Source organism: Thermobia domestica, chromosome 7 (genome assembly GCF_964235325.1).
Source record: "Thermobia domestica chromosome 7, izTheDome1.hap1.1, whole genome shotgun sequence".
NCBI lineage: Eukaryota > Metazoa > Arthropoda > Insecta > Zygentoma > Lepismatidae > Thermobia > Thermobia domestica.
The window spans coordinates 142,261,913-142,288,392 of NC_137460.1; the positions used below are offsets into that span (position 1 = coordinate 142,261,913).

At 37.0% G+C, this 26,480-nt stretch overlaps 1 protein-coding gene across 2 annotated transcripts; it reads right to left on the reverse strand.

Moving 5' to 3' along the window:
- Nucleotides 1-607: 607 nt before the first annotated feature.
- LOC145690423 (uncharacterized) lies at nt 608-25,929 on the reverse strand. 2 transcript variants are annotated; one of them, XM_081765282.1, is made up of 3 exons: nt 25,825-25,929; nt 18,206-18,353; nt 608-2,311 (listed from the first exon to the last, which is right to left on the reverse strand). In XM_081765282.1, the coding sequence occupies exons 2-3, from the start codon at nt 18,347-18,349 to the stop codon at nt 1,190-1,192; spliced, it is 1,266 nt and encodes a 421-aa protein (XP_081621408.1). In that variant the 5' UTR covers nt 18,350-18,353; nt 25,825-25,929; the 3' UTR covers nt 608-1,189. The 2 variants fall into 2 exon arrangements, with proteins under 2 accessions (XP_081621408.1, XP_081621407.1); XM_081765281.1 differs by lacking the exon at nt 25,825-25,929 and adding an exon at nt 25,541-25,695.
- Nucleotides 25,930-26,480: the final 551 nt, after the last annotated feature.

The window sequence follows — 26,480 nt, forward strand, 5'->3', positions numbered from 1 at the left end:
AGATAGGAGCAAGATTTAATAGCAAAATCTTATAAAAATGTCTCAATTTAACACGCAAATACGAAATATATGAAAGAGCATCCATCTCTGATATTTCAAGTAATAATTACACCCTGGTTCCCTGTATCTTGTACCTATGCAACGAAATAAGAAGTTTACGATACTGTCACTCTTTAATACTTTATCGGCATTAACTAGTATTGAAACCATATCCCTTTACTTTGTAACTACCAACAGATAGTGTATAACAAGATAAAAAGTAGTTGACTAGATAAGTAGTGTGCGCCCACTACAATTCTTAAAGCTCTCTAAAAGAATTCACACCACCAGGGGCGAATTTCTTCTCAATTTTCCACTTAAAATTTAAATTTAATAGAAATTGCACACTTAAGACCTAATAAAATATTTGTTGAATTTAACTTTCGAGAATTATTAACAATAGTCAACAGTCCTTATGCAACTTTGTTCATTATAAATTCAAAACTCTCTTAAGCGTATTTGGTGAAATACAACACAAATTAAAATACAAATGTAATGGCAGTTTCCATTGTACGTGAGATCTCTACATCAGGAAAACTAATCGTTAATCACAGACTAATTATCCGGCTAATAAAGTACCATATTTACTCCTAGTTCTTATTTCAAATAATCCATAAACACATTCAACATATCGCAACAAATTCAAACAACGCATAGTTCTGAAAGCAATGAGGTTAATAGTTAAAACTACCATTATCAGTCAACACACATCCTTGAAATAACAAATACCTAAATATCCATAACTACCTTGAATAACACGTAATAAGTAGAGGTAGGTAAAAACAGCGTTAAAAAGAGCGTCTACGAATGGTAGACTGTAAAAAATACAAAATGCAATGTTTGTACGAAGTAACTTAAAAATAAAAAGAAAAAAAGAAATTAACTCTTTAATGCATTATGCATTAGACGCAATTGCATTTCAGAACAATTTACTCATGAATCCAATATTTTGTTTATGCTATATAGAAGTTCAAGTGAAATAACTACAAAGCTGAATTAAATGTCAATAGACGAAAAACTCAATTACAATGATTAATAGAAAAGAAAAAAAACTTTCGCGTATATTTCAATTTATGTACTAAGAATGAAGTTTTCACTTTTGCCAAAACATTTGAGAAATGGATTTCATGGTGCCAAAAGCAATTACTGCCTAATCCAATTGTATACATCTTAAATTGCGGCAATGTGACTTCGTATACAATACGCCAGATTCTGTTAAGTTTCGACATTTTTTGAATCTCACCGATTCCAACTGATGACAACATGAGCTAATAGTGCGAGTAATAATGTCATTGACAGACGGTGAAAAGGACAAATCAAGTTCTTTTAAATTTGACATATTCTTTGTCTCAAGTAGTTTCTTTATGCCATCAGTACTGAGTTTTACACCCCTCTGTAAGGCTAACGACTTTAAATGCAACTTGCTAATAAAGGGCAGACTTGCGTCAGTCATTTTCAAACAATGCTCTATTTTTAACTTACGTAATTTACGAAATTCTGCCAATTTACAAAACGATTCATCTGACAACCAACACCCATTAAGTGATAAACTCGTTAAAGTGTTGGCTTTTCTATCGGTGAAGTACAAAAATTCTTCATCAATTATGTCCCACGCAGCGCGAATATCTAGCACCTCCAAATTAGAACATACATCAGCTAATACCTTTAATAACCCACCGTCTAAGAAGTAAGAATATGGGATTTTTAGTACTTTCAAATTTCTAAAATAATTGACTAATTCTTCAAAAGACACATCAAGTGGAACATAAGCAGTTAGGTGTAATACAGTTATTTTAGGCCATGATTTTAAAAGCCCTATCAATTCTTTCCCATTCATTTCGTAACATGTTCTGGGAGGGTTTTTCATGACAAATCTTCTGAGATTCTTGCATTTCCTTGAAGCAACGCTTAAAACTGGTTGAAAAGGAAACATTGTACTTATTCGTAAGCTCTCTAACAGCGGCGAATGTGAAAGAACATTAACAGCAGTTGTAATAGACATTCTGTCATCGAACACAAACTCAGAATCGCGCCATACCAAAGGATCATTCACAAGCTTTCTCCAACGACGGCACACGTATCTCACGTTTAAAACCAAATCACTGACAGGTATATAAGAGAGGATCTTCACTAGCATCTCATCCGGCAGAGAATTTAACAACAAATACACATCTTCAGAAGCAGTCACAGACTTCTCTATAGACAAATTTGCCAGTTTCTGTTCAGCATTACTTTCCCCAATAGCAGCACTCTCTTCAGAAAGTACACATTCCTGCAAAAGAAAGTGTTTCATTAATATTAACCTTCATTATTTTCTTTCTTACGGTGAGCAAAAACATATTCCAATTACGAAGTAAGAAACAACTGTACGATACAAGTGAATGTTATCCGTTCTACTGTAGCAGTTTACTTTTTATTAAATAGTCCTCACATTCTAAGAACGAAAACTCGGACATTTGTGGGCCTTCTCTGAACACGAGGCAACTTGGTTTATGTAGCACTTAAAAAACTTGCATACATCTAATTACTGGAGAATCTTGCGAGAAATCACATCAGTAAAACTTATGATTTCATTGCTACACGCTAACCTAATATTCTAATTTTAATCAAATTAGTTAAAACATTTTTTTTTCTTTCTACGAATTTAACTGATCATTCAATACTAGGGTGGGCCAAAAGATTTTTTTTTTTTTTTTTAATTTCCACTGGCCGGGTTGCGGAAAAGTTGCCTTGTGTTAGTGGTAGTCCACACAGAAAATTTGGATTTTTTTGGTCAACCCCTTCCTTTGCCTCATGGGACTTGAATATTTTTATATCTGCGGCTATGCAACCCGAACGATACTATGAAGAAAACAGTGTTGCATAGCTATAACCTTTGCTTCTTTTTTTACACTGAAGCATTTTGAGGCTGAAAACAAACCAGAAAAGAAAAGTGAGATGCGATATTGTCCATATGTGGTTAAAATTGTTATCTTTTAGAAGAAAAACTGTATTTTTATGTTTCAATTCATATTTTTCATATACAGTATAGCGTGAAAAATATGTCAACCTTATATTGCAGCTTGTTTCACGTATATGGTGAACAATTTCTTTTAGACCCGTTTATATTACAAAGAAAATTTTAATTAAGTGCTCTGATATCAAGTAATTTTGAAATCGGCTGTGCAATATTAGAAAATATACATTTATTTACCTACAACATTGTACACGACAATAGTAATACGTAAAGCATTGTTTTATAAGAAGTCGGAAACATTGTAATATTGTACACAGTCCAGTAACAATCAGCAATATCTTTTGGACATTTGCCGAGTCATTTCAGAAGGTTTGTGTCCGCCAGACTTTCTGAAGAAAAAGCCTGGACAAATTGTCATATCCCGATGGTTGACGACTGCTTCTCGCATTCTCCGATTACATAGTAACACCGAAAATCCCGAAGAAGCACTTCGTTGGCTTGCACAGTATGTCAGCAAAGTAGTTTGGTTTGAAATAAAGAGAAATTCTTCTCTCACCAACGGGACGCGACACTTGTGGCTACTCTCTCGATCTGCATCCATTCTTCCAGAATAATTAAGAAGAATCGTGTATACTATGATTAGTTCCAATGCTTACTTTGCCCATCAGGAAAACTTGTTGTTGGCAATGATCACCGACAGGAGCCAGGATATCCGAGTTTTAGGATGGAGAATAAAAAAAAGTGTCAGCAGAGAAAGGGATCAAGTCTACGTAAATTTGTTGTTCCGAAAGTAAACTTAGACCCAAGTAAATATAATGAAATGATCGATTGGTTCTCAACGGACGTCACCGAGCCACCATTAACAAGAAAACTTTCTTCGAGCCAGATAGAAGAAAACATTAGAACGACGGCTACAGCTTCTGAGGAAATTCGATGTTTTCCGTGCTATACGCAAGCGGTGGAGAGCGGTGAAGGCAAGTAGTTACAGTAACGTCAGCATCAGTGTATGGAGCGGATCGAAGACATGGATTTATCAGGGCAAAATTTAGTCTCGAAAGAAAAATTAAAAGTTTGACTCCAAGCAGGACTATCAAATGTAAATGAAAAAAAAAAAAAAAATGGAAGCAAGTTGGTGGGAGAGTGGAACTCGATTTGCAGCTACCTCCTCGTGGTGGGTTCTAGAGAGTTTCGGAGTGTATGTGCCGAAACGAGCTAAGAGCTGCAAGGAAAAGTTTATCAACAATTTTTCATGACATATATTTATAATGTGTTTTGAAAACACCAATACAATTTCTTCGTTTAATTGATTATAATTTTTAACCACATAGTAACACCGTACTTCATAGGAACCATATCGCATTTCACTTTTCTCTTGCGTTTTATTTTTAGCCTCAGACTGCTTCAGTGTAAAAAGGAACCAAAGGTTATAGCTGTGCAGCACAATTCTCTTCGTAGTGTTGTGCGGGTTGCATAGCTGTAACTATAAAATAATTCAAGTCCTGAGGCAAAGGAAGGGATTAACCAAACAAATTCAAATTTTCTGTGTGGACTACCACTAACACGAGGCAACTTTTCCGCAACCCGGGCAATCGAAACTAAAAAGGGAAATAGATATACAAAACAATTTTCTTCGTATTGTTGTGCGGGTTGCATAGCCGCAGTTATAAAAATATTCAAGTTCCATGAGGCAAAGGAAGGGGTTGACCAAAAAAATCCAAATTTTCTGTGCTGACTACCACTAACACAAGGCAACTTTTCCGCAACCCGGCCAATAAAAATTCCAAAAAAAAAAGAATTTTTCGGCCCACCCTATTCAATCACAGTACACAAGTCTGAATCTGAGGTACGCTAATTACAGAGCCCCCCCCCCCCATACACACACAAATGGAAGTTCTGTGCACCGGACCCCAGGGGTAAAATTCAATATATTTTGTTACAAAGAATCCAAATTTTGAAACCCCTTCGATTGAAAGATTTTTTTTTTAATGGGTGAAAAACTTGAACAATTGTGGATAGGGAGGATACATAACAGACATATAAAAAAAAAAGTTCAGTGCAGAGGACCCCAGGATACGGATTCGACGTACTTTGTACACAGAATCCAAAGTTCAAAACCCAAGGATGATCGGCCGTCAATTTTTTATTGGTGAAAAATTTGAGCGATTTTGGATAGGGCGAGAACAGATGTTTTTCGCTCATAAAATAAAACTGTCACGATCAATCGTCCTAGGTTTTCGAAATTTGGACTCTGTGATTCAAAATACATTGAATCCGTAACTTAGGGTCCGCTGCAAACAAACAAACAAACAAACAAAAAAAAAAAGTGACACGGTCGATCATTCTGAGGTTTCGAAATTTGAATTCTGTGTACAAAGTACATCGAATCCATACCCTGGGGCCCGGTACACGGGACTTTTATTGTTTTAACTGTGTCATATATATACAGTGTGTCAGATGAAAGAAAATGGAGATAGGAAAATGTCACAGGTAGCATTGAATGGAGAATATTGATTATCCCACAGGGTCGCCTAGCATGAGGCACTGAGGAGTCACTCGAAAATTTTAACTTGGAACGTATGTCATTTGATACATCACTGCAAAGATTACGTAAAAACACACAACTCTTGTAGGATTTTTTTTTTTTTTTTTCACGTGGGATACCGTTTCCGAAATGGCCACTATTTAATTGTGAACTCTTCCACAGCAGATAAAACGTCCAGTGCTTAAAAATTATAAAGAACTGAAGATAAAATGATGTAACAATAAGTGAGACATGGAAATTGTCATAGGGCAGATTGAGTGGAAAGTACTGCTTTTACCACAGGGCCCCGTATCATGGGGAACCGGCAGGTCGCTCGAAAATTTGAATTGAGAAGTTATGTGATCAGATACATGATTGAAAAAAAAAAAAAAAATGATACAGAAAACAATGTCTTCTTAACAATTGTTCCTGTGGGGCACCGTTATGAAAACTGAGAAGATCCAAGGATTGAGATTGTTCACACTTGAGAAAAGCATATATTTTAAATTAATAAGTACTTGGGGTATTAATCCTTAATTATATGGCTGTTTCAAAATTCAAATTGCTATTTTCAAGCTTTATGATCTATTTTCTTAAGTAGAATGAACAATGGAAAGAAAGGACAAAAGGTAGATAATTTAGAGAAATCATCTAATTTCGATGAAGCACTTACCATCTTAGGTATAAAGTAAATGTTTAGTGGGGGTATATGTTACCCGTCTATGTCAGTACTATTATTATTCCCTTCTGCACTCGTATTTCACTACAGTATGTGCATTTATGGCCATCTGGATGCTTTAGTATACGTCATACTTCACGAATCCTATTACACGTCGCAAAATTCATTTTTAAATTGAACACCTGTGTGTGATCGTCTGATTTTGTAATATCTGCTTTGGTTTTGCAGGTTTTTTTTTTTCCCTAACAGACATTGTACCAATGTTGACATCTGAATGGTGAACATTTCATAAATGATGCCCTACAAGAAAAAATCCTACAAATATTTTTGGTTTTTCATATTTGCAATGATACATCAATAGAGACGATCTTTTGGTGATCAGTTTTGTGCGAAAACGTTGTGTACCTAAAATATATACTTTTTCACCATTTGTTAGGCCATATAACGCTCGCGATTAAACGCGAAATTCTGTCGAATTAGCGAAATTTACAACAAGCCCCGATATTCCACAAAATTTACTCAAAAAACTGACAATTTTTCAACGCAATGTGGTGAAAATTCTCATTTTTGAGAAAACAGACCACCATGAATTTTTGAAATTTTACATGCGAGCTCCAAATGGTATCTACGGGTGAAGCGAATAGTGTGGAAAGAGTGTTGCGCGGTATGTTAAACGAGCATTCAGAAATCGCTGGAAGGTGTCTCCAACTAATGTACACTCCTGTCCAAAATTATTGTCGCATGTCTATAAATATGTTGTTGTAGGAATGTAATTTGATAACGAATTTGCCTCGTATTTCTTACATTTTTAGTATGTGTATAACCGGCAAAGACATGTATGTGACACATTTCATGTCAAAAGAGCAGTAAATAAGAACAATAAAACAAAAATAAAACTTTCTTGTCCATTTAGCAACATTTTGTTTCACTCATACTAATTTTCGTATTTATAATTCTTTCCCTATGAAATTTACCACAAATATTCATTTCCCGATTATATACATATTATCAGTATTAAAAGTATCCTACAAAAGCATTATCAAATTAGGTCTTACAAGATGACAGTTATAGATATACGACAATGTGGGACGTAAAACTCACAGATATACGACAATCATTTTGGACATGAGTGTACATATCAGTTTCGAATGTTGATGTGGAGAGGGTTCTCTCTTTTTACAATGACATACTTACCGACAAAACAACAAATTTAACACCAGAAAACATTGAAACAATGCTTAAGTGTTATTTGCATAAGTAAACTGTGAACACTGAAGTTATTTTTTTCTATTAATGTTCTCTTTTTTTCTTTTTCTTCTTTAAGTGATACTTTTATTCAGTAAGGATGCTTAGTGTTATTGTTTAAAAACTCAAATATTGTTTGATATAGTCATGCATAAGCTCATATCATGGTTATTGATGAGTGGAAATTAAGGTGAAATAAAAGGTAAAGAAAATAATGTTCTTGCATTGAATTTTTATTCACGATTTTATCCCGCTTTACGCGCATTTTTTATAACGAAATTGCGAATTTTTATTTACCACAAAATCGTGTCTCTATACATCAAACAAAATTCCTTCCCATTTAAATTTTCGAGTATTTCTCTAGCGCCTCGTGATAGAGGGATCCTGTGCGGAAAGCAGTACTCTTTGTTGAATGCGCCCTATCATATTTCCCTATCCTATTTTTTCTTTTGATTTTTTTTTCTTTAGCTGTTTATGGTCTAAAAGCAGTGAACGTTTTATCTGACTGTACAAGAACCCACAATTAAATGGTGGCCATTTCGTACAGGGTACCCCACACAAAACATTTCTTCCACAAAAGTTGTTTCTTTTCTTATCATATTTGTCATGATATATCAAATAATATACCTTCCCATTTAAAATTTCACGTAACCTCTCAGTGCCCCATGACACGGGACCCTGTGGGAAATACTTCTCATTCAATGTGCCCAATGACATTTCCCTATTACATTTTATTCTAGGATCTTGAAATATCAATGTTAAACAATATAAAAGATATATTCCACATAATTTTCATGAAAAAGTTCAATTTTTTGGTATTCTATCCGAATTCTTAAATTAGTTGAATCCTGATAATGAATACAGTCAGTGCATTTGAAACGAAAGTTGAAATAAAATACATAAAACACGGATGGAATACCAAAAATATTACTTTTTTAAAAATATGAAACACGTTAGCAGCAACAACAATCTGCAGGTTATTTACATAGAGTGATTTTAAATTCGTAAGGGCAACTGAACTAAGATTAATGTGAAATTTATCTACTTATTCAATGGCAACAAGGAGACAGTTTCTGTGCTAACAAGAAATATTCAGAGAAAGAAACATACATTGTCTTTATCTCGTGAATACGGTTAACACAACATTTTACAGTAAATGCCGGAAGGGAAAGAAGCTAACATGAACAATAACGCATGTTTCACAGCGGCGACACAGATTTTGTCATACATTCTCCAAACTGTCAAGTGTTTGTCGACCGATTTAAGTAGGAACAGAAATTCTAATGATGAGATCTACAAGAAGGCCATGAGTGTCTCGTGTACAAGGCCCTTTCCGTGTACACAAATGAAAAAATAATTTTGTAAATCTGGCGAACGTGGTGACCAACTGGAGATTCGTCTCCGTCTTCCATCACCCCACAAAAGTGGCATTCAATGATTATGCACATCGACGCTGAAATGTTCCAATGTCCCACCATGTTGAAACCACACGAGACTAAGCGGCTTTTGAAACATTGAGAAACAATTCCAGTACGGTCTGTTCCAGAAAAATACGATTTACTCGTTAAGTATCGAGTGAAGGTGGTAGCAGATATGGTCCGATCAGAAGGTATTATCAATACAAGGCCGAATACTGGCATAGTACCATTTGCCTACACACATACTGTGCATCTTAAATATACATGTGGAAGGGCAACACTGCTCTCTTCTGCAGAAACCAACAGAATTTTATGCATACGGTGCCTGTATCAGATAAAACATCAACTACCACTAATATGAAAATATTGGAAGATAAATGAACAGATTATAAACTGAAACAGGAAAATTGCAGGGGCACGCCGAATGATGTTGCGGCGGTAGCCCTCAGGGCCGCCTTTCATGCAGGCTCAGAGTCTAACTTCGAAATTTTAAATGGGGTGGGTTATACCTCGTTCCATAGATCTCCAAAACACTAAATAACGTTGTGGCAAAAGATTTTTCAAATCAGTCACCTTATTCAAAATGGCCACCAAAGGGTCGTCCACATACTACGTAACGCGGCGAAGGGGGGAAGGGTTCGGCCTTGCGTTACGAAGTGTGACAAGGGGGACATGGAGAGTTGACGTCTTCGTTACGTAACGCATGTTTTTTGCTGTAATTTTTATTTTAATTCTCAGATTTATATACAATCATTTAAACAAATAATTTTATTCAGTTGTTCTATCTTTTTTATATAAGCTAGCAGAATACCCGTTCTTTGCACAGGGAGAATACATTTCATTCCGGACGTAAAAGGCACCAAAACTGTCACCAATCAACTTAGGGAGCCCCAAAACTATGAATTTGACACTAATATCGGTCATTTTCAATCTTTTCTTTTACGTCACCATTCCCCTTAGGAGTACTAATGGGGCTGAATTGGGATTTAAATGGCATCGGAGGTGTCACTGTCCATCTCAGCAACCCGAAAACTACAAATATATTTACAATACAAGCATTTTGTAATAAAAAAATTCTACCCTTAAAAATATTTTTTATTGAAATAACCCCAAAAATACGAAAAAATGAAAAACAAAAACAAAAAATGTTACGTAGCAAAGGGGGAGGGTTTAGTCTTGCGTTACGAAGTGTGACAAGGGAGAGGGAGGGGGTAAAAATTAGTCACAAATAGTATTACGTAATATGTAGACGGCCCCCAAGACATGGTGCCTGTATCAGATAAATCATCCACTACCACTAATACGAAAATATTGGTAAATAAATGTACAGAATATAAAGTGAAACAGGAAACTGGCATGGGGCACGCCGAATGATGTTGCGGAGGTGACCTCCAGGGCCGCCTTTCATGGGGGCTCAGAGCCCAACTTCGAAATTTTAAATGGAAACATGGAGAGTGAGAAAAAGTGAAATTTCATAAAACCGAAATGTCAGTTTTGAAAACCGCTTTTACCGTTTCGGTTTTGAAACCACAAATGTCACAAAAATCCGACAGCACTAATATCAAGTAACGACGAGAAAACAGCAAAGAATCTTTCCCATCTTCGGCTCACAGTTGCCAGATGGGGGGAAATTTCCCTCGGCGTAGGGAAAACTGCTCAAAATTTGCAGAGGGGAAAGAAAGTATTTTTTATTAAAATGTCTTAAAGTGTACGGAAATTCTTGTTGAGTATACTTTTAGAATTGGCAGAATAAAAAACTAAGTTGGAATTTCTCACAAAGAGGCACGGCTATCGTTATTGGGAAGTAAGAAGATACAGAATAAAACATGATAGGTTTCCTTCACGTATAAACTACTGCAGGTGTCTGGGACTTGCGATAAGAAATCAGTCAACACATGCAAAACCACAACATTCACATCTATCGGAGTGGCAACAAATCAACAATCAAATTGTGTATTGCGATCTAGATTTTCTTTCTTTCTTTTCATTTCTTTTCTTTTTAAAGAAAGGAAGGTGGTGCTTTTTTGTTAACAAAAGAAACAGTGGCAAATTTAAATTTCTAAAAACTATTTTTAAAAACAAGGGGAGAGAGTAATAATAATATAAAAGATCTCAGTCAAAGTGGATGAGATTTCAAACTGAATTTCATGAGTTGCATGTGTAGTGATCTTAAATAGAGATATACATTATTTTCTATTTAGCTTAGTGTTGTAATATTGCCCAATTTTAGCGGGTACCACCCGATTTTCAGGTTCTATATTCGTCCCTCGCTTAAACATATTTTAAGCACGAAAACCCACCCGCTTTTTGGGATTGGACAAAAATCTAAGATGACTTAGTTGATAAAGTGTTGATATATTCAACATAAACCGCTACACCTCTGACAATCTCAATCGCGATTGAGTTAAATTTGGACTCGCGCTCAGGCTCAGGCTATCTGAGCAGTGCGCGTGTGCAGGGCCATTTGCTAATAAAAGATCTGCTCTAATGCACAACGGTTTGTGTGTGTGTGTGTGTAGTTCATATGTTTTTAATGTAATGAACTGGAGGTTCTATACGAATTAATATTCGTTTGTAGATGTTGTGACAGACATACTTGAATTATTCATGCCTTCATAAGCTACAAGAATGCAGAACGACAATTTCAAGTGTAACTTTAACGACTCTTATAGAAGCGAATTTACGTTTGTTAGCCAGGGCAGAACTCAGTATGAAGCAAAATGTACACTCCGGAAAACTCAGTTTCGTTTGAAAAGTAGGCTGCAGGGAAGCAAACTGAACCCCACCTGATTTTTACATATTTTGTAAATTAGACCACAAGGAACACAAATCTGAAGGAATTTTGACATTCCGAATTTCGGAACTCGAGATATTCGAACATAACGTGACCAAGAAGGCAAACTAGACTCCACCTGATTTTTATATATTTTGTAAACTAGACCACGAGGAACACGAATCTGAAGGAATTTTGACATTCCGAATTTCGGAACTCGAGATATTAAAACTTAAAGTTTAATATAGACGCTATATATCTATATGAAAAAGCACAATATTCTCTATACGAAACATATTATGTCCTGTGAGATATATAAAGGTAACCAAGAAAGTTCTGTCGCTTTTTGTGGAGGTCTGGGTTCAACTGACCCTCACACCGTGAGTTGAATATGAATGGAGATAAGGCAAAGGTCAGTTGTTGGTGTGGGTATATCCAACATTCTACCTGGTTGTGGTAGTGCAGTTACAACGTGAACTTTTGTAAGGACAGAGTGAATATGGAACCTCTACAGAGCGTCACAAGAACGTGCATGCAGTACGAGTTCAAACTTGGGTCAAACGCCACTGCAGCGGGACGGAAGATATCTCAGGCCTTTCGTGAGGGTGTCGTGATTACGCAGACAGTGCAAGGGTGGTTTAGCAAGTTTAAGGACGGTGACGAAACACGTCGTGCCGGAAGACCAACACATGTACCAAAATGAAGATCTTCAGATAGCAATTGAGGCGAACAGTGGACAGACATGTGAAGAACTGGGGCTAACATTCAATATGAGTGGAAAAACCATTCGGCAGCACCTCTATCAACTTGGAAAGTACTACAAGTTGGGTCCCACATGATTTGACTCTGGGCGAGAAGACTATGCGAGTAGACGCCTGTGTTTCTTTACTTTCTCGTCTGAGGAAGGAGCCATTTCTGGACAGGATGTTGACCTGTGATAAATGGGTTCTGTACGAAGCTCCACGGTGTCGTCATCATTGGTTAAAATCCTATGAACCGGTTCCAAAACAGCTGAAACCAGTAATGCAGCAGAAAGTCCTCCTGTGTGTTTGGTGGACTACTCGCGACATAGTGCATCGGGAACTGCTACTGGCTGGTCAGAGCAGAACATCAATACAACTGTCTACTGTCAGCAGTTGGGCCGTGTTCAAGAAAAACTCAAAAACCTGGAACAAGCATTTCTCAATCGTTAAGGGGTTCTCCCGTTATGGGACAACGCTAAGCCCCACATGGCTAGAATGACCCGGGACACCATCCTACGCCTTGGATGGGAAACATTATTGCATCCGCCATACTCCCCGGGCATTGCACCGTCCGATTATCACCTGTTCCATTCCTTGGACACTCACCTTAGAGGACTCCAGTTCAACTCCGTAGTAGAGGTGCAAAATGCACTTGTTACCTTCTTCGCTTCATGGCAAACCAAGTTCTACCGCGAAGGAATCCATGCCCATCCCGAACGTTGGTAGGTCGTTGATACTGATGGATACTATTTTTGATCTTCCAGGTGCGTCTTAGGTGACATATCGATTCTCTAAAGTGATAGGTCAAAAAACGACAGAACTTCCTTCGTTACTTTTATATATACTATATAAAACTACTGTATAAGTTCTAGTATCTCGAGTACGGGGAGTCGGAATGTCAAAATTCCTTCAGATTATTGCTCATTTTGGTCTAGTTTACAAAATCTATAAAAATCAAATGGGGTCCGTTTGCTTCCGTGGTCACTTTATGTTCAAATATCTCGAGTTCCGAAATTCGGAATGCCAAAATTCCTTCAGATTCGTTTTCCTCGTGGTCTAATTTACAAAATATATGAAAATCAGGTGGGGTCCAGTTTGCTTCCTTGCAGTCGAAAGTGTCATGAAAGAAATAATATACATATATAAGAGGATCGCGAAGGATCCCAGGTCAGTATTTGTAACACACAAGTTCACATCAGTACTTACGGTTTAGAACCCCCCACTTTTCTGATTTTAAAATATGGCAACCCTAATTTAGCTGAGACTTGTACAACCATCGAACTATCCCTTTCGCACAGTGCTGCACATATACCATAATAGTCTTGGAGCAAATAAAGAAAAAGTTAAAACACACATATAAATCAATACAATTGTCACGATTGATAGATGCTTTCACAATTGTTAAAATGTGTAATTAAAAACAGCAAATATTGTTTCTGATTTGAAAAGGACAAACATGGTTTCGCTTATAAAACCGCAAACACGGTTTCGGGCGGCTTTCGCTTTCGAAAAGAGCTTTTGCGGTTTCCGTTTGGAAATCCGCTTTTGTGGTTTCGGTTTCAAAAGCAGCCTTTGCGGTTTCGGTTTCAGAAAACCGGTTTTCTCAAAAACCGAAAATGTCACAAAAATTCGACAGCACTACTTCAAACATTAAACAGCGTTATGACAAAAGATTTTTTATATGCGTCACAGTTTTCAAAATGGACGCCACGACATGGTACCTGTATCAGATAAAACGTCCAGTATCACTAATATGAAAACGGTTGGAGATTAATGAAAAGAACAAAAAGTGAAAAAGCAAAATGGGATGGGGCACGTCGAACGATGTCACGGTGGTCCCCAGGCCCCAAGTTCGAAATTTTAAATGGAAACATGAGTCGAGTGATACCTCTTTCGATAGATTTTCAAACCTTAAACAGCGTTGTGGCAAAAGATTTTTTTCTATGCATCACGGTTTTCAAAATGGTCAAAAAGACATGATGCCTGTATCAGATGAAACGTCCAGTACCACTAATATGAAAACGGTTAGAGATAAATGAACAGAATAAAACACGTATAGGAAATGGCTCGAGAATGATGCAATAGAGAAAACGATGATTAAAGTACAGGTGACAATGCAAAGGAGGAAATCTAATTCTCAGAAAATCATCTTTCCGAGCTCCCTTCGTAAGTAGGTTAAGCGGGAATGAATGGGACAATCTCAAATGGGAACTTGCAATAGGTATGGTTTGTCTGACACATTTGTGTGAACAACTGACCGGTACTGTAATGAATAAATAAAGGTTGAAATTCAATTTGAAGGGCAACACACATTTATATTACAAGTCAAAGATGTGATTTGATGGAAGAAAGGAAGCAACTGAAATGCGAAGCAAAGGTTACAATACATTTTTGGAACTTGCAAACATTTTGCAGGCCCCTGAGAATTTAACGCAATACATGCAAGATGTTTGGAAGGCATATGTACCGTTCCGTTACTGAGAATCACAACTGAAATTGCTGCTGAAAGTTAATCGGAATGTAACTGTGGATAACATCTCAGTGAACCTCATATTCTACCTCTTAAATTTCCCTCGCAGATGGTATTGGGTAGATCGAAAATGGGCATGCATCCTGCTCCGCCCGTTATAACTGAGATTGTCCTTGTCTCTCTGTTCCATTAAATGAATATCAGAATAGTACTTTCTGAACTGCCACGGCCGTTGACATTCCACATCTTTGTCCACTAATCTGCGATCTGTGCATTAGACAATTGCACGTCATAAAATAAAGTATGTCACGTCAATTCACGTTCTTGAACATTACGTACGAAAACTGAAGCTCCAAGCGAAGCCCTCAAACGTTTATCCATTTGAAATATTCACTGTTAAAGAATGAAAATAATTAAAACAGTGTAGTTTGAATTATTAAATAACAATGTACTAATACTTTGTACACAAAAACGTTAGTCAGAAACTCTCGTCAGAAAGACGTTTTATCTGATACAGGTGCCATGTCTTGGCGGCCACTTTGAATATGGTGACCGATATGAAAAATCTTTTGCCACAACGTTGTTGTCTTTGGAGATCTATTGAACGTGGTATCACTCGCCCTATGTTTCCATTTAAAATTTTGAAGCTGGGCCCATGGCCACCACGAAAAGCGGCCCTGGGAGGCACCGCAACAACATTTGATGTGCCTCATGGCATTACCTATTTGAGTTTTTGTTCGGTTCAATGATGTTCAACTGTTTTCGAGATATTTCCGTGGAAAGATTAAAATGGGCCACCCTATATATATATAGGGGATTGACAAAAAATCTAAAAACACTTCATACAGGACACGTAAGTTTGGCCCTCCACTGTACAACATGTGTTGCGGTGGCCGATTGTTTTTTGTTTTCAATGTGTCATGTGGATCTTCCTGTTCCGTCAGCAGTAACCAGTTCACCTGTGAGTGTCGTGGTGTGAAAGTGGTGCGGTAAAATGGGCGACCTGACAAACTTCCAAAGAGGAATGATCGTTGGTGCCCGTCTGGTTGGAGCTTCAGTGGTAACAGTGGCGAACATTGTGGGTGTATCCGAAGGCACTGTGTCCAATGTCACGTGGGCATACACAATTCTTGGGCAAACGACGTCTGCAAAGCACATCAGTGGTCGAAAGACAATCCTGTCAGATAGGGACCGGAGGGCATTAAAACGGATCGTAGCAGCTAAGAAGAAGACCACTGCAATGAAAATTATGTCTGAACTCAATTCCGGCCTACAGAACCCGGTTTCATCGTAAACAGTGCGACGTGAACTTCATAAAATGAAAATTCATGGCAGGGCCGCTATCGCCAAACCCTGGTCACAGCAGTAAATGCGAAGAGGCGTATCCAGTGGTTCAAGGACCGTAAGGCGTGGACTCATGAGCAGTGGAAACACGTAATGTGGTCCGATGAATCGACTTTCACCTTGCTTCCAACAACCGGTCGTGTTTACGTATGGAGAACACCGTCGCAGGCCTATGATACAGACAGTCTGCTCCCAACTGTAAAGCATAGGGGTGGTTCTGTTACAGTATGGGCAGTGATAGCGTGGTTTTCTGCAGGTCCTATCATAGCCCTGCATGGAATGATGAATGCAACGGCGTATGAGGCAACTTTTGGGGGACCAGGTTCTACCCATGGCCCAAATATTGTTCCCTGATGGTGATGGCGTCTACCAAGATGATTTCGCACCCTGTCACGCTGCAGAAACGGTGAAACCATGGTTTGGGGAGCATTACCAGAAGCTACCACACCTCCCCGGGTCCCACAACCACCAGATCTGAACATCATTGAGCCATTGTGGTCTGAGTTAGAAAGGCGTGTTCGGTCTCATTACCCTCCACCAGCATCCCTTAAGGAACTGGAGCATGTTTTAGAGGAACAATGGTACAAAATTCCACACACCACGATTCAGCTGTATACGTCCATTCCACGTCGGATCCAAGCTGTTTTGGACGCAAAAGGAGGCCCCACACTATACTAGGTATGATTTTCACACTTTTGCAAAAGTTTTAGATTTTTTTGTCCAAACCATATATCAGGTGTAACAAAAAGGTACAGCAAAATTTTAAGGGTAGATTACTTATGGGTAGACAAGCAAAAAGGTTCATATGATCATATGCCGGGAAATACATCGTAACAGAGTTACAGTCATTGAGCCGCCTGACGATGTGAAAGAGTCATATTTTGGTCGGCCATCAATGTGATTCAATTTAAACCTCAATAACTCAGTCCCTAATTAATCTAGGAAAATGGTTTTGGTATCAATGCGTTTCATATGGATGACGCTTTCGGCCGATATGCATTTTGTGTATGTTGGGGATACCACGGCGAATAAAGTATGTGGGGGATGAAGTACGTGCTTCTTCGTTTCTTGCATCAGGATTTTGATAATGGCATTCCTTTCCCCTTGGGGGCACACTCATAGAAATTGGTATATGAAGCAACGAGATAGTCCACTACATGGTAATAGCCTGTAAGTGTACTTGTTGCTTACATGGGGGCAGAAGGGGAAGGAAAAATTTGGCCAATTTTTTGTCTCCGTTTGAAAATTAAATTTATTTTCAGGGTGGCTCCATATAAGACTTCTAAGCAACAAATATACATACCGGGTATTACCATATAGTGGACTACTTCATTGCTTCACATATCAAATTTTATGAGTGTACCTCCAAGGAAGAAGGAATGCCATTCCCAAAATTGTAATGCAAAAAACGAAAAAGTACGTACTTTACCCTCGTCCGTCCGTTGTGGTACCCCTTACATACATAAAATGCATATCGACGAAAAGCTTCGTCCTTCAGAAACACAGTGATACCAAAATTATCTTCCTAGCTTACTTAAGAGCCTGAGTTAGAGGTTTAAATTGAGTCACATTGAGGGGCGACCAGAATGTGACTATTTCACACCGTCAGATGGCTCAATGGCCGTAACTATGCAACGATACATTTCCCAACATAAGGTCATATGGACTTTTTTGATTGTCTACCTATAAGGAATCTAGCCCTGAAATTTTGCCGTACTTGTCTGTTACACCCTGTATATTATACAAGTAAAAAAGTTCATATGACTTTATGTTGGGAAATGTATCGTTACAGAGTTACGGCCATTGAGACATCTGACGGTGTGAAACAGTCACTTTCTGGTTGCCCCTCAATGTGACTCAATTTAAACCTCTAACTCAGGCTCTAATTAAGCTAGGAAGATAAAGTATGTATATATATACTTTCAAACTAGGAGAAGTCATTATTTCAACAACATTCTTAATTTACAGTATATGCTAAAACGTACTGGTATGGACATGGGTATAAAAAAATACATACGTTTCCACTTGACACTCGTCCCGGGTGATCGAATGATACCCGTCTCCTTTTTCGAACATACACATCCTTCCAAGATGACTTTTCGGGAATTACTTCGCAGGCAGAAGTTATATCTTCTGATTCCTCAGGAGTAATACACTCCATATTCCTGTAAGAAGAATAACAACCTAAGTATATGCATTCATTAAGAATAGAAAATTATATACTAAATACAATTCTAATTATGAACAAAATATAGTATACACGAAGAATTAAGAACACAATGCCATTCTAGTGATAGATTTAGTACGTACTAGTATACCAATAAATGAAGTTTCTATATTCTATAAAACTCAACTGGGCTATACTTAATTTCAATGGTTTTTGAAAAAAAATTTAATGAAATCTTTGAGTTTTACGTCCCACGATTATGCCGGTTAGGCTAAAGGAGACGGTGATTATGAGAGATGAATGAAATGGTGGAATGAAGAAAGTGGGAGGAAACGAGAGAACCCCGAGAAAACCCACGCACACGGTGTTTGTCCACCACAAAGTTCACTTGGCGGCGGCTGGGATCGAACCCGGGACCCCAAGCACCAGAAGTTAACCCTCTACCACTGAGTCACCGCACACCTCAATGGATTTTGACATTTAATAGGCCCTACTCAGGCAAATAAATTTTCAGAACATTTATATATATATTTCGGGACCATATGTGCACATTTCAAAAAGTAAATTGTTCAGAATTGTCTGAAAATATTTCTTAAAACTCCTACTCATTTTCTATTCTATGTGTACCAGCTGTGAGAGCTCTGTCTCTTATTTGAAGACATTGACTTTAACAAAATTGTTCATATATATATTGGCACGAAAAAGTAACAGGAAAAATGTGTTAATACATCAGCATGTCTCATTTTCTTTTTCAGTACAACCACATATATTTTATTTTCTAGATCAAGAAATCAAGGAAAATGCTAGATTTTTTTGTCTCTTATAACCCCCCCCCCCCCCAATCGATAGTATAAATCTTATGTGATACGGTTCTGGCTTGTTATGTTTCATTTTTGGTATTTACATATATATAAATTTTTGAAAGAATAAGAAAGGAGTCTAAAATACTTGTCTGATGTACTGTGTATAGCTATTCATTCAACATGTTTCTCAAATCACTTGGTGTGAATGACACGGCTAAGTGATGCAAGCACGACATGCTCTCTTCTGACTATATTTTCAATATTTATTTTAATAGTCCATGTCTTATTTACAAATTTAGTTTTTGACTTTGTCGTATTTTTTGTCTACCATTTTTTCCCCTTGGCCATATTTACCGTTTACTCCTATATACACTTCACCAAAATAGGGTTAGATTCAGTATTAAAAAAAAAAAAAAAAAAAAAAAAAAGTGAGATCAAGGGCACGTTTGAAAATTTACGATAACCTGTTAAAAAGAAAGTGTCTCGCCCCTAGCTAAACGGGAATAAATTAAACAAGACGGAGACGATAAAAAAAAAGTAAAGAGAGAAAACAGAAAGCAAGATAATAAGTCTGCTCTATAATAAGTACTGAAGATATAGGCAACAACAGGAGGAAGTGGAGCCTAAGAAAGTTTTTTTAAAAAATCCTGTTGCGTTAACTGAAAAATTTACCGGGAAGAATTGGTAAGTGTGGTTGCTGTAGAGTATGATAGAATACTAAAAGAACAGAAATTAGTGTTTATTTATAAATATTGGTAATAGTGAAGACGGATTCAAAATATGATGGAAGGTTACCCCATTGTGGGGAGGGAGTATACTGAGAAAAAGGTAAATATCTGTGCAAGCTGTGATTTAACAATGTTTAGTTATGTGCAGCTGAATACCAACAACGAGGAAAGTCAGCTGAAATTGTGTGAAAAACAAGGATTTGTGAATGTAAGGGTGTGATGTCGAAAATACAAGAAAGAAATCAAAATAAGGAAAAACAAAAGAAGTTAACGTTTTCGAATGTCATGCAAGTGTCAAATTGTGTGAAATGTTATTAGGGAAAAAAAAGCCTCAAGAAAGGAAACACTTTTCGAACGTCCTCGCTTGTCAATGGAAAGGATCCTGTATTTTACTCTATAAGGAAGACATGATGAAATGAAGTATAAAGGGAGTGTATAAAACAATTATGCAAGTGTCCCAAGTAGAAGTGCGTCGTGATCGTAATACTGCAAATTATGAATGCGTTAAAATATTAAATAATACTTTTGATAAAGTGGATACTTTCAAATATCTAGGATCAATATTAACAGACGAAAATTATATTCACGAAGAAATTAAATGTCGACTAAAAGCAGGGAATTCATGTTATTATTCAGTTCAAAATTTCTTGTCGTCGCGAATTCTGTCGAGGAATTTGAAGCTTAAAATATATAAAACGATAATCATGCCTGTTGTTCTGCACGTTTGCGAAACATGGTCACTTACTCTGAGGGAAGAATATAGACTGAAAGTATCTGGGAACAAGATCCTCAGACAAATATTCGGATCCAAGAGGAACGGGAATAGGGAACGGCGGAAACTTCATAACGAGGAACTACATAATTTTTACCGTTTACCAGTCATCAAGTCCAGGAGGCTTAGGTGGGCAGGTCATGTAGTTAGGATGGAAGAAAGTAGAATAGAATAGAATAGAATAGAATAGAATACTTTATTAGTCATTAGACAACGTAGTTGCAATAGACTTCGTCCAGAATAGTATTTAAATTGTAAAAATTATTGAAATGTAACAAAAAAAGAAACTATGGCTATTACTAATTGATAGTTAATAACTAATTGAAACTATTACTAACAGTTATAACACAATTTGCATTCTTCATATTTACATACTTCATATTTACATATATACTTCATAATTACTTCATAGAAGTATTACTACATATATACTTCATAGAATAAATATACTTCATATTTACCTTGTTGGCACTACCACATATCAATAAACAAAAAGCCCATTATTACCGTTATTAGGGTTAAGCCTTCTATTGAATTACATCTTTCAAATTTGGGTGAAGATCCGTAGAAGCAATAGCAATGGTAACAGTAGCGATAGTAGTAGTAGATTAGGTAATTGCAGGTTTAGTTGATTATTGCTACCATGTTTGAATCCTTTAAGGAAGTATGTCGTCTACGGAACTTTACCCTCACATTTTTACCAGCTATTTACATTTTATTGATTACAAATGCATTCCTCAAATTCCGTAATACTATATATACAATACTCTATTAATATATTACTAATGTGTTTAACAAACTGCTTGTTTTCCAAATTACGTACATGTAAAGGTAACAAGTTGAACAGTTTTATTGCATTATATTTAAAATTTTGCTGCGTCTTGCATAATCTGACAGACGGCGTTTCTAAATTATCTTTGTACCTTGTATTATAGTCGTGCACGTTAGATCGCAAATTATAACTAGTTTGGTTTTCCTTAATATAAATTAAACTATAATAAATATTTATTGAGGGAACTGTCATGATTCGGTATTCTTTGAAAATATTCCTACAGGACTCAGTATCAGGTACACCTTTAATACAACGTAATGCCTTCTTTTGCCATTTGAATATGTCCTTTGCACCTGCAGAGTTTCCCCATAGTAAATTACCATACAATAAATGAGAGTGAAAAAGAGCATAATATACTGAAATCATCATTTCCTTACTTACAGACCTTTTTAATTTCCGCAATACGTAAAGAACACGAGCGAGTTTTTTGCATAGTTCCTGAGTGTGAACTGCCCAGTTTAATTTTGTATCTAAGTATATGCCTAACAACTTCACATAATTCTGGTTGTTAGGTAGAAACGCTGTCAAAGTCTTGACTGGAAGACCAATCGGAAAACGACCATTAGGAAGACCTAGGCGCAGATGGGAGGACAATATTAAGATGGATCTCACACAGATAGGAATACAAAGTAGACACTGAATCCAGCTGGCTAAGAATAGAAGTCAGTGGAGAGATTTTGTGAACGTGGCATTGAATCTCCGGGTTCCATAAGCCAAAGAGTTAGTTATTGTCGCAAAGCTCTGCTACACGCAAGGTACGTGTTTCTGCCATATGAACTGTTTCTCCACTTTTCTCGTTTATACATATACCCATCGTCACCGACATGCCTGGTCCCTAAGGATACACCCTCTGCTCGGCTTTCCTACCCTGGCTCCGTTACATAATATCCATGCTTTTTTTTATATCCACCTAGCACAAGTTGGTTGTTCTTAAGTGGCGTCATGTTTTATACTCAGCCCTCCTAGTATCAACCTGCATCCGATAATGCAACACCTATCTTAACATACATGTTTTACGGGAATGTGAGTGCATTTCTTGCTTCATTGGCATTATCATATAAGTGTGCTCCATTAAACTAGGACAGTATTGTGGACTAAACGTAACGAAACCAAACGTTTCAGCCGAAACTGGCAATGCCTTACGTTGGTAATTTGTAATTTTTCATCAGTTACCTCTGTTCATTAGCTGTCTGTGTTTAACGCAAGAAACGCCCCAAAGTGTCACAGTTAATGGGCGCCTCACAATATTCGGTGCCCTCACCGTATGTTCTACTAGTTATTCAAGTTAAAACTCTTCCTTGTCGGTTACGAAATAAATCCCCTCATACTAGTCTCGGTTTAAATTTACATTACCAACGAGGGTTGTTGTCCCGTTAAGGAAACCAATACTGCTATGCAGCTGTATCTAGGGGTTAAGTGCTGTATCGCCAGACCAATTTTAGGAAATTTACCGGGTTAATTGGAGAATTTATTTAAGTTTGTGAGGAGGAATGAGTGAAAGTCACGTAAATGAAATAGTAAAAGTGAAGAAAGTTGCCTTTGTTGGTTGTTTTTGATGTTGTAAGTGGCACTGTATGTGGAGGCGGAAGGCCTATTTCGCGGAGAGGTACATTTATGATATAGTAGCGCGGAAGCCATGGCGTTGGGGAAGAAGGAAGGGTATTTCGAGGGCTATTCAGCGGAATATTTATTTAAGGAAAGGAAACCCAAGGAAACTGTTATACACGATTTTCTTCTTGAACTTGAAAAAGTTTACAAGCCTGAGTTTTGAAGGTAAGAGACTTCTAACTGAAGCGGAATGTATCTCTGCATAGTGTACAGAAGCTGTATTTTATGCCAACAAGTGAAGCGTTGCAATTATGGGCAAATTTTTACTTTGACTCCAACTGTCACTTCAACCGATTCATGTGATCCGGTTCCCGGAGCAGTTTAGGAATCATTCCTAAACTGCTCCCGGAAGCGGATCACATGAATCGATTACAATTACTAACACAGTGAAAGTAATGTACGATGTTAAGAATTATACTATAAGTACAAGGGCCACAATGTTACTATACGATGTTAAGAATTATACTATAAGTACAAGGGCCACAATGTTACTATACGAAGTTAAGAATTATACTATAAGTACAAGGGCCACAATGTTACTAAACATCAATTCAGGTGAAGCGGTGACTATGAATTTTGAGATCTAAATGGGGGGCTACCGCCCTCCAAACCCCGCTCAAGTACCATAAAAACATCCAAAATAATAATAAATAATCACACCACTACTATAAAGCTAAGATAAGAAGGAAAAAATTTAAAAAAAAACACTTGTCTCTAATCATAAATCAGTGCATGACAAAGAAAAAAAAAATACATCTCAACAAGACAATAGGACAAGCAGCAGCAAACCAAATACTTTGCCTAATACTCAAATGCAAAAACAAATCAAGAATAAAAATAATATGAATTAAAAAAAGAAAACACTCACCATTTCGCCATAGGAGAACACTCATGAATAATGAACTCATAACTGCTGATTCCACACACGAAAAAATAAGATACCAAGAACACATGCGCAATACTCAACATTACTCAAAAATGTTCCTTTCCGCACACACGTCGTTTTATTAAACCGAGCACACTTGCTATTATTACAAACAAGAAAAAACAATAAACGTCCACTTTTACCATACGTCGAAAATATCTTCAGCTTTAGACCACAACCATGATAGGTTTTCTCTAACTCAATTCAACCAATTCAACTACGCGCTTCCCGCATGCCACAAACAGCAGTACACACATACATGCACACAGAACGTGACATCACACTAACAAACTACCATATGACTACACAAACACCTAGTGGGAAAAATATGAACTAAGACGTCACACCAAAGGCACGAACAGTTCCAACAAGTGACTCACGCACAAGCACTTGCAGGAAGTGACTGAACCTATAAGAACCGATTAAAGTCACAGTTGGAGTCAAAGTAAAGACTTGCCCAATTATGAAACCATGACAAGTGCTATTGAAATTTTTATGATCGCCAAAACCCACATATTGTAACCACCCACGCTTATGCATACACCCACCGTCGCTGACGCGCCTGCTCCCTTCGGACACTCCCTCGGGCCCCCAGCTGCGTTTCTGCTCTGATTCGGCTAGATAGCATTCATGCTTTTTAGTGGCCACCTAGCAAAGGATGGTTTGTGTTTTTGGGCTGTAGTTTTTACATCCCTAACGTAACTTAATGTAATCCAACATAATATAGGCGAATGCAGTATATTTGGGTATTTTTTTATTTTTCAAAGTGGTCCGGCGATACGGCACAAATGCCGTATCTAGTAGCTGAAAACTACGCAGAAACCTGTGCCAGGTAGCCACAATATCTAATCCGTGTCAGCCTGGGGAAAAGCAGGAGAAAATGCATAGTAACGCAGTGTAGATAGGAGGTGCGTTAACTATAGTGAGTACTCATAAGTATAGGAAGATTTGATTCCTTCATTATTTTCTAATATCCTAACTTGTTCTCATAGTTCAAAAGAATTTACACTTTTTTCGTCTGTGTACTAACATAACCACCTCTGCTACTGTAAACATCACCCCAAGCCTAAATAGTCGTGAATAAGATAATGAGGCATTTCACGGCATTCGGATTTGATATTATGCAAAACACAATATATGCATAGACACTATTTATAAATACCGCTATTAAAATATTAATCTGCATGTAGCAGGGAAGATATGTCAAAATTCTAAAAGTGTCAACACAATACCCTATCAAGACTATAAGAATATATTAAGTGCATACTAACACCCGAATTCTTAATCTGTACGATTATAAATTGACTTCTTAGACTTAAGTTCTCTCAAATTTGAAATTGTGACCATGAGATTTCACACATATTCATTTATATGTATGTCAAAAACTAATAACTAAGGAAAACTACATCGTTGAGATTTACATTGACTTGTAACAAATACGAAACTAAAAATTAGTTTCTGTACTAAGCTTACTTCCCTCTTACGCTGGTGCGAATAAAAGAAATCAAATAATTTACCTTTCAAGATAAAGCCACTAGCAAACACTACCTCCGTGTTCAATACTACGCATCAGCTTCAAATGTTTTTACTTTGTCAGCTGTTCCATTGGCTCCTTGCCAATTGCAAATGTCTCAACTCAATCTTCTGCTTAGCACGGCGCCAAATTCGATGACGAAATTGCATTTTTTTGTAAATTCTATTTCTTCTCGAAATATAAATAAGATAAATGAATAAGAATTCGATAACTATCAGAATTTACTACTTATATTAAAATGGAACTAGCCTAATCACACTTACATACCTTGTAATCACGAATAAATAAATAAATAAAAGTGAAAAATCGTGTACGCTTGAAACAACAACAGTTATTAGCTAAGGCAGCGTTTCCCAACCGGTGTGCCGCGGCACACTGGTGTGCCATGAATAGGCCGTTGGTGTGCCGCGAGAAAATCGAAACAAATTATTAATTCTATAGGAATCAAATTGCAAGACATAGGAAAAATATATATTTGTATTTCACATTTACTATGAACCTCTACTACGAACCTACAACTTTAAGTTTCGTACCGTGTTACTTTTCTGTATATTTTTAATGTTGAAAAAAGTATTTGTTATCATGTTATGAGTATTATTGCTTCTTTATTCCTGCAGACTATTTCGTAACTTGAATTTTTAAAATATCACTCAATTATTTCGACAAAGCAAACATGCATACATGTACAAATTATCTACATTTGTGTTTTAAAACTAAAAGAGATTTGTTTGTTGGTTCGTTATTTAGTGATCTTTCTTGTTAGTGAAGGTTGGATATAGTTTTCGAAAAAGAAAGCATAGTTTTAAAAACCTGGGTCCTATATTTCATTGCAATTGTTTTCAATTTTTAAATTAGAATGTAAAATAAAGCATAATGATTTACCATGGGGGAAAACCAGTGATCGAGCTTTCTTCTCTGTGAGA